Source organism: Phasianus colchicus, chromosome 21, assembly GCF_987193195.1.
Source record: "Phasianus colchicus chromosome 21, bPhaCol1.hap1.1, whole genome shotgun sequence".
NCBI lineage: Eukaryota > Metazoa > Chordata > Aves > Galliformes > Phasianidae > Phasianus > Phasianus colchicus.
In genome coordinates this window covers 10562524-10571507 of record NC_143456.1, presented here as the reverse complement: position 1 = coordinate 10571507, position 8984 = coordinate 10562524, and the positions used below count along the sequence as shown (strand labels likewise).

The following is an 8984-nucleotide window of genomic DNA, read 5'->3' as shown; positions in this document are numbered from 1 at the left end:
CAGACTGTGACAACGCATGGAACCCAGGGACCCAGGGACACCTGCAGGTAGAGCCCACCACCCTCAGGGCAGCCCTGCCAGCCAGGGGCTGCCCCCTACCTGCAGTGCCCTAGGGTTTGTATTGTAGTGCTGCCTATCCCTCTCTGCTGGCAACCGTTCAGACTACAACCTTGTAAGCTGTGATGTCATAGTTATCAGCAAAATATTACTGGGGTGAGTTCACAGGTGGGCTGCCACAATCCCTGCAAGCAGGTGCTGATGCTACACCTGTGCTGCTGCCAGCACAGCTACAGAGTGATATGGGGTGATGGGTCCCAGAGCTGCCTGTGGTTATTGCCACTCCAGGCACAGAGAGAAGATGCTGCCCTGTGGCCCTGTTTGCACTGGGCAGGAAGGAGTTATGGAAGTCGTCTGGACCCAGAGGCCTCTCTGTGAAGCTCTGGTGAAGAGAGGATCCCACTGCCACTTGGACCCTCAAGAGACAAGGGGTGGGTGGGCAGCTTCCCACCTTCCTCCTCAGGGAATTCTGTGCCCCTGGTGGACACCTGCAGTGGGCAGGAGAGGGCAGAGGAGTGTGGGCAATGTGGGGTAGAGGCCAGCTGGTGTCACCCACCCCCTGCAGCAGGGCAGGAGAACACCTTCATCCCCAAGCATCAGTCAGCTCCAGACAGTGACCCTGCCTGCTGTATATACCCCATACTGCAAATAAATGTATTCAGAAATGAAGGAAAGAGGTCCCTCAAAAGTACCACTGAACTAATCTGTATGTGGACCTCATGTGAAAAACTCATGCTTGTCTGACACTATGACACTATTGCAGTTCCTTCTTTAAAGCTTTTTTTTTTTTTTTTTTTTGGTTCAGTTTGGAGTTAGTGGAGTTATTGCAACAGATGCTTTCAGTTTCTTTTTTTTTTTTTTTTTCCTCTGCTCTTAGAAGAAAAGATATCCAGCAGAATAACAAGAAAAATTATGACTGAAGGGACAATATTCTGCAAAAATTGGTAAGAGATCTTTCTCCCTCTTCACTCCTCCAAAGCATGGGGGTATGCAGACACTTCCAGGATTTTCCTTATGTTATCTGTGTCTCCTGTAATAGAGGGGGGGAGAAGAGGAAGAGCCAAAGAGCAGGAGGGTTGTATGCTCGCTACCAAGTCGCAAACAGGAAGGATTTTTAATGCATTTCCACATTACAAATTTCCTGCTTATTTGCTGCTTTCCTGTGGAGGGGTTTCCACTGTAGTCCTTCCTATGCTGCAGTACAGAAGACCCAATTTCTCTTTTTACATAATATCATAGTGGGTAGTTTTACAGCACCTGATAGGGGAGTCAGTGCACAGACCATGTCAAACACTGCAGTTGTCTCAGTTTTTCCTCATGACTGATGCTCCCTTATGTTGCTACATTTGTAATTAAGTGAAACGATGTCTTTATTGGGGTTAAAATACAAAGCTAGAAGAGGCCATGAAGATAGCATCAACTGATGTGTCTCAACTAGTAGCTTGGTCACTGGGCATATTATGTGAATGAAGACTGTGAAACACTGTGTTTAAAAAGAGATTTAAAGAGATTTAAAACTCAGTGAGGTAGAAGAATAGGATAACCTCAATTTTATTGGGTCACAAAGGAAAACCAGTGCACGATCTTTCACAAAGAGAGCCTAAACATTTTATACTAAAAGGTTGTAGGGGATGTTTTGAATAAACTTTGTCTAAAACTTCTGATAAATGTCCTTGTAACTACTTAAAAACTCATTCTGATAGCAAATCCATTTAATTGTTCATCCATCTTGACCATGACAAATTCCTGCTGATGTCTAGGGCTGATTTTGTTAGGGCAACTTATCTTCCCTAAGAAAACTACAAGAGTTTACTTTTTTTCCTCTTCCTTGGGCTTATTTTGCTTTGGCTGCCCTGGGCGGCTGTTATGCTGTTATGCTTCGTCTTGGGGCTTGGGAAAAGCTGTTGCTGATTTATGTTGCCTCATCTTGGACTTTCCATCTGCAATGAGAAACCAGCAAATGTACTGGTTAGACTGTGTCCAGACATGATGTCAGAGCTTGGAACAAGGACCCAAGCAGAAAACTCAGATTACATCAGCTACTGTGCCTCAGATACCTTCTCTAAACAGCAGAGCTGGAAGCGTGCATGTCCTTTCAGGCAACCTTCCTGATCTTGTAGGCCAGGAAGGTTGTATGGGTTTGCCTCTAGCTGCTATATTCCCATGACCATCACTGACTGTCATGTGTCAGGCACCAGTATGTCCTGCCATTCTGCCACAAAGTCCAGGGTTCACTGCAGTGTGTACAGGGAGGTGAGCAAGCAGCTATGTGGGTGCTTGGCTGCTGGCCAGGATCAACCCACCACATTGGTTCATTACTCTTCTCTCTTTCCCATTCTGTTCTTGGTAGCAAACGAGATGTGTCTGCTGCCAATTTCTCCCTCCATGAGGCCCACTGCTTGCGGTTTCTCACTCTCTGTTCAGAATGTGATGAACCAGTTGCCAGAAAGAATATGAAAGACCATCACACAGAAGCACACAAACAGGTAAGAAATGCTCCATTTTCTTCTTGCAATCAACATAAAGCTCTGCCAATCTTGAAATACAGTCGTGGTACAGTGCCCTCTATTAACTACATTTGAACTTCTACAATTGTTTGTTTGAGCAGAAAATCTGAAAGGGTCTGACATGTCCCAGCTGAAGCATTTTTTGATACTATTGCGCAGGCATGTTAAGAGAATTCAGCTTACACAATAGTATCCCAGCTCTCCCAGCAAAGCAAATTACAGATCAGGTATGGACACATGTGCCTGTTGCTTGTGAACTAGCCAGAGCATGCAGTACAAAGTTGATGCCTTCTGTTGGCTATTACTCTAGCATTATTTCAACCATAGAACACCAAACAGTGCCTGCTGTAGCATGAATTTAAAAGATCTGAACAGAGGAAGACAGACAATATCTGATGTGATATAAACCTTGTACAAAATTATATCAGTGCTCCTTTTTAAACAAAACTGAACAAGCAGAGTGAATTTATCAACTTTACGTATATTGAGGCCACAACATTTTTAATATAACATTAGGAATCCTCTATCTAGAGGTACAATATTGAAGTGTGAATACCCAGGCATGATTTTTTAATTCCATTTCACTAGTTTCATTGTTTTAGCAATTCTACTGATTTTATTTGTGTAGCTACATGAGTAGCTCTCATGGCAAATCTCTAGAAAACTAATATGCTTCGTAAGTTTTAGACTAACTGAATATCAGCCCTATACTTTCAAGTTAAGCTTCTGTAAAAAAAGTCGAACACAGACTTTGCATTTCACCTGGGGCTTTTCAGAACTGGGTCCTTGCACAGAACAACAACTTTCTGCAGAATCATAAGACATGTTTTCCTCAGAATCACATAAACATAGCTCAGGCTTGAAGATCAAAAAATAATTCACCAATAGCTTCTTGATGATTGGGATAAAAATGACAAAGAGATCATTTCAGCAGCTTAAATATATTTTAAATATATTTAAAATATATGTATATATACATATTATAATGTATAATATATATAAATACATAATTTATTTATATATTTATAAATATATGAATATAAATATGAATATATTTATAAATATATAGATAAAGATATATCAGCAGCTTAAATATGTTGTATTAACAACATATGAAAGCACTAACTGTCCTCTTATGCTCCCAGTGATCTTCTGTACATTTCATTTGCAGGTCAGATGTAATTTTTGTTGCCAAAGTATTCAGCAATACCAGCTGGAGCATCACAAGGTAAGTACAGAGTGCAGCACTTGTCACTCTTGAGGCTGACACCTTCAACTAACCACCAAGAATCACACTGATGGATTCAACAGTAAAAACATGTAAATCCCTGACTGGTGTTATGGATCATGAAGAATCTTAAACTTCTGAATAGTGGCAGTGCACTGACTTACCTTTTTCCTTTGAATTTAAGTATACCCCATAATGGTTGTCCATCCAGTCATGATGGTAGTCTATCCCTGGAGATTTTCAAGGTAAGGCTGGATAAGGCCCTGGGCAACCTGATCTAGCTGTGTATGTCCCAGTTCGTTGCAGGGGATTTATTGTAGATGGCCTTCAGACATCCCTTCCAACTCTAAGGATTGTATGGTTCTATGATAACATATTACTTGATCATCCTTGGCACCTCAGGCTGCTGTTCTTTGAGAGCTGCTCAAAGGCCTTTCTGCTCTACTCACACACTCATCTGCTTTTCCAAAGTCGGTTATACAAAGCAAGAGTCACTGCTCACACAAGAACGTAATACGTAAGTGAAAGGCCAGTGAAAGAGCTGAATAACCTGTCTATGCTATCTTTAAACTGACCATTTCAAGGAACGAAAGACACAGTAATTTTGCCCTGGAGGTGGTAAGTGAAATACTAGAATTTTCAAGGTGGACTTGTGCTGTGTTGCTAGCCTATAATGACATAGCACATGATTCCTATTTTCTTTTCTTATATTGCCTAAACCTTCCTAAATTAAAGGTAGCCCAGATAGATGAGCTCTTAACACAGATATGCTTTCTTTTGGCTGTGTAGATACTCCATAGGGAAGACATTCTTAAACAGTCATTTATTGTTTTCATCCAATGGTAGTGATAGAAAATTTGGAATAATTTCCTCTATTTATGTACAGACCAAAGAATGTCACAAACGAGCAATGAAATGCAAAATCTGTGAGTTGGAAATGCCCTTCAACAAGCTGCAGGAACACCTGAACACCTGTGCCAGCAGAACAGAGCGGTGTTGGGAGTGTAACAAATATGTAATGTACAAAGACCAGAACAAACACAAAGATACTTGTCAGAACAGTGGTCTGTCCTATTGCAAGGATGTGAACTTTCAAACCAAGGAAGCATATACTAATGCAAAATTTATTGACCCCACTGGTGAGTAAAATTTCTCATTGTTATGGACTGATCCATTTCTATTAAATGTCAATGAAAAATTTCCTGCCATCTCTACAGTTCTCAGTAATGCAGGTTGAAGGATTCTGTTGTTTAACCAGTCAAAGTGAAAGGGCTAAGTGTTTCTTTCTATTATGCTGGTTATTGTAAAGCCAGAGTGATTCTACTGATTGCTAGCTCATTGTGTATTTCCTGTTGTGCAACCATTACAATCTGGAAAAGAAAATCCTTCTATTGGAAAATAAGTGGAGCTTCCTCTTTCCACTTGTCACACAGGGAAAAATTGATTTAGAATTCCCTCTTACATCATATCCAAAGCCACTGATTTCTTAAAGTTGAGAGCAGCTTTATTGGCCTAAGCTATTGGATAGAATACGTAAAAACAAAATATTCATGAATCCTGACAGTGGTCCAGAAAAGAATGGGAACCAGTTGGTGGTTGGTAAAATACACTATTGTGAGAAAAATCCCTATTAGCAGGGATATACAATCCTTCAGCTGAGCTGAAGCAGGATTGAACCGTCCTGAGACATAAAACAGGGTGCAGGAGAGGCAAATATCCTTATGTTTTTGAGAAGGGATGTTGGATTGATTTTGACCAAAGCCAAAAGCAAAATTAAGTCAGAACTCTAATTCCTTCTTGATGAGTGGAATTAATTTCATGGGTTTCTCTGTTACCAGTGACTATGAGTGGATGTAAGCAGCCTGTCTAGATGATTCATGTTTTATTTTTTTTTTTCTCACTTTTATCATTCTGAAGGTGCCAGTGACAATATTTGTCTGAGGTGTAATAAGTCATTCCCAGATGACCAGCACTCCCAACATCTGGTAAGTGTATTTGTAACTGAACAAGATAATGGTCTGTTCTTAATTTCAGTCAGATTATTTCTTTTAAAGCTGTGTATTAAATAAGAAAATGCAGTGTATCTCGACTCTTCAAATTATAACTTAATGATACCACATATTCAGCTGCAGCATCACTGTGACATTTTCTCCACTACCCCTTTCAATGACTCACCACTATTGAAAACCACAGCATACCACACAGTTGGGTGTAATGGCAGTGTTCACCTCATTGTATTGCCTTCTTTCTGCAGAATAATTGCAGTGCAACCCATAATCTGACTGAAGTTCTTGCTGGCCAGTCAACTTCAAAACCAGTCAGTGACTCACCACCATCTTCTTCCTCTCTGGCTCCCTTTTCCTGCTCTGTGAGTGCAACTGCACGGAAAGACATCTCTCCCAAAGGGAAAAAAAGGGAACGTCCATTGACCTCCAAAACCTTGCTCAAACCTCCAAAGAACAAAAAGATGGTTGGTATTCACTCTCCCACAAAAAGCAAACCTTCCACATCACCTCAAGTTCTTAAAGACACTCAGTCTTGTGACATGCTGGTGACCTGTGCCCACTGCAACACTCCTCTGCCACTTCCAGCCCTTCAGAATCATGAGGTGAGAAGTGATGCACTGAACTCAACCTACTACATGCTTGAACAAAGAGCTGCACCCACAGAGTTGCTACTTATCCCCAGACTGCCTGGGGTCTCATTGCCTATTTGGGATTCCATAGGTACTTGAACATAGGTACTCCCATTCTTTAAACTGCAAATTCCATTTGCTATTTATGCGACGAGATCTGGTGATCCGGTGTCTATAATCTGCCTGACTGTTAAAGAAATGCTTAGCCATGATTCAAGCTGTTGATTTTAAGATCAAATCCTGGAAAGTCTTCATCACAGTTATTATTTTCTGAAGACTGATATAGTTTCTATTAAACAAATACTGCAATCGTATCAGAGATCGAGCCCTAGATAATTTACCATTCTAGCAAAAGGGCCTAATTGCATCACTACTAAATATGATTGTGTGTGGAATATAACGTTAAATTCTCTAACATTTGTGGTTTTGTTTGTTTGTTTGTTTTTAGATCAAATGCCTACATTTTATATCTTTGAAAAATGTTAAGATGAACCAAACAACACACAGTGGAAAAAAAGGTACTGTAGAATTTCAGAAACCTAGAATAAGATTCACCACTCTGAATTATTCTGCACTGGGCTAATAGGTACAATTTTGCAGAGGAAGTGCATCTGTAGGAGCTAATACTCAGAATATCACTTAGCTCTTTGAATTCCAACACATAGTGGATTCTCATGAGGTTCTTAGAGTGATTCAATGGATAGTTTTATTAATAATGTAATAAAAAAAGGCTAGGTTTTCATTTTAGTATTAAGAGGAAGCCTAGTTCAAGTCAAGAGAAAGAAAAAAAAAAAAAGATATGTTTCTCCCCCAATTTTTCTTTTTTTTTCTTTTCTTTTCTGTTCTTTTCTTTTTCTTTTTTTTTTTTTTTCAAAAGCAAAAAAGAGTGTTTTACATATTCTTGGAGTTAAGTTTGGAAAGGATCTCCAGAGATCATCAGGTCCAAGGCTCCTGCTCAGTAGGGATACCTAGAGGAGGTTACTCAGGACCATGTCCAGACAGCTTAAAAACATCTACAAGGGGGGAGACTCCATTACCTTTCTGTGAGAGCTACTTTCCAGAAACCTACTAAAAAAATCCATGACTGTTTGCACTTAATCAAATACTATATTTTTCAGGAAACAGATTAAGCAAGCATTGCTTCAGAGCCAGCATGTTTACAATCTCTTGCCTCACACCTGCACGTACATGTTGTGCTTCTCAAATTATGCTACTCTGAACAGGGCAGTACCTTCCCTACTGTAAGCAGAGATCAGCACAAAGATTTCATAGAATGCATGTTCTGTCCAAGGCCAGTCTGTCTATCCAATACTGAGTGAAATCTTAGAGAATTGTTTCAGAAGACAGGAAGAAAAAATGATTTTTTTCTCCACAGTAAAAATGGCATCTTCAGTAGAACTATACTGACATAGATATATAGAAAGAATTGATATAGTTACCTTGGATAATACTTCCAGCTGAGCTTGAACTGATTTATAGGTAGTGAGTCTCTTTCTTCCCTATATCCCAAGTAGGGTGTGAATCATATCACTTCTCTTTGCTAACATTCCTGTCTGTGTTTCAGTTTCTAAGCAGTATCATTTACTTTCAGTCCAATTAATTAAATGAGTAAATGTAGTTTTTCTCAGCCTGTTCTTTTCTGCTTGGTTCAATAAATGAGGTTTTACTTCTTTGTCTAAAACTTTCCTCTTCTGCTAAATGAAAGAAAGTAGCAAAGTGAGAAATAGTGAGTTTGTCTGGTTTTGAATTACAGGACCCAAATCTTGAATTGAAAGTAATCCATGATAGTTACACGGATTATTTGACTTGCACTGTGTCTCTTTATGTTGCTCTACTGAGAAATGACATAGAGAAAAGAGGGCAATAAAACTGAAACTCTAAAAAACCTTTTAACTCTGCTTTGTTTTACAGAAGACTCTTTCTAGAGTACTCATGATTAAATCTGGAAATACAGAAACATTTTCAGACTGAAACTTCACCTCAGCTATAGCAAAAGGCACCCAAGGTCCAGTAACTTTATCAACAAAGAATAAAAGTGACTTGCTACTACAGATCAAGAGCAAAGAGTGACTCCGATTTTAATTCCTTATCAAAAGAGGCTTATAACAGGTTTCACCAAAAAACTCTAGTGGTGATGAGGGTTCAGTGGCTGTTGTTATTTCAAATATTTCCAAGTAAGCTTGCCTTAGGAACTTTTTCCACCCTGCATCAGCAGGGAGAGCAGCTTATTTAAAAATGTTTCTTCTGGGGGAGGGGAGGAAACAAGGAATTAAGAAATAAAAGGAAAGAAAGAAAAGGAAAGAAGAGAAAGCAAAGGAAAGAAAAGAAAGGAAGAACAAAACCCAACAACCTGAGGGGGCAGCAAGCAGACAGAGCAAGCTGCTCACTCCTCCGCGTGTCACCAGCAGTCCGCTGCAGAGCACGGCGCTGCGGGTTGTCCTGCACAGGGCAGCCAAGGTCACACCTTGTGCAGACAGTAGCCAGAAGTGCCGTAAAACTGGCCTTAGAGCAACACTGTTACCGCTATTATTTTGGAAGGGTGGCGTGGGGGAACCCG

General features: G+C 40.1%; 1 protein-coding gene across 4 annotated transcripts; it reads left to right on the top strand.

Annotated features, from left to right (window-relative positions):
* Positions 1 to 23: 23 nt before the first annotated feature.
* XAF1 (XIAP associated factor 1) lies at positions 24 to 8491 on the top strand. Of its 4 annotated transcripts, none has more exons than XM_031591393.2 (9): positions 24 to 47; positions 935 to 1001; positions 2408 to 2543; positions 3736 to 3792; positions 4679 to 4931; positions 5710 to 5777; positions 6047 to 6400; positions 6876 to 6945; positions 8339 to 8491. In XM_031591393.2, exons 2-9 carry the CDS (start codon positions 970 to 972, stop codon positions 8350 to 8352), a joined length of 984 nt encoding a protein of 327 aa, XP_031447253.2. In that variant the 5' UTR covers positions 24 to 47; positions 935 to 969; the 3' UTR covers positions 8353 to 8491. The 4 variants fall into 4 exon arrangements, with proteins under 4 accessions (XP_031447253.2, XP_031447255.2, XP_031447254.2 ...); XM_031591395.2 differs by having other exon boundaries at positions 38 to 172; XM_031591394.2 differs by having other exon boundaries at positions 39 to 213.
* Positions 8492 to 8984: the final 493 nt, after the last annotated feature.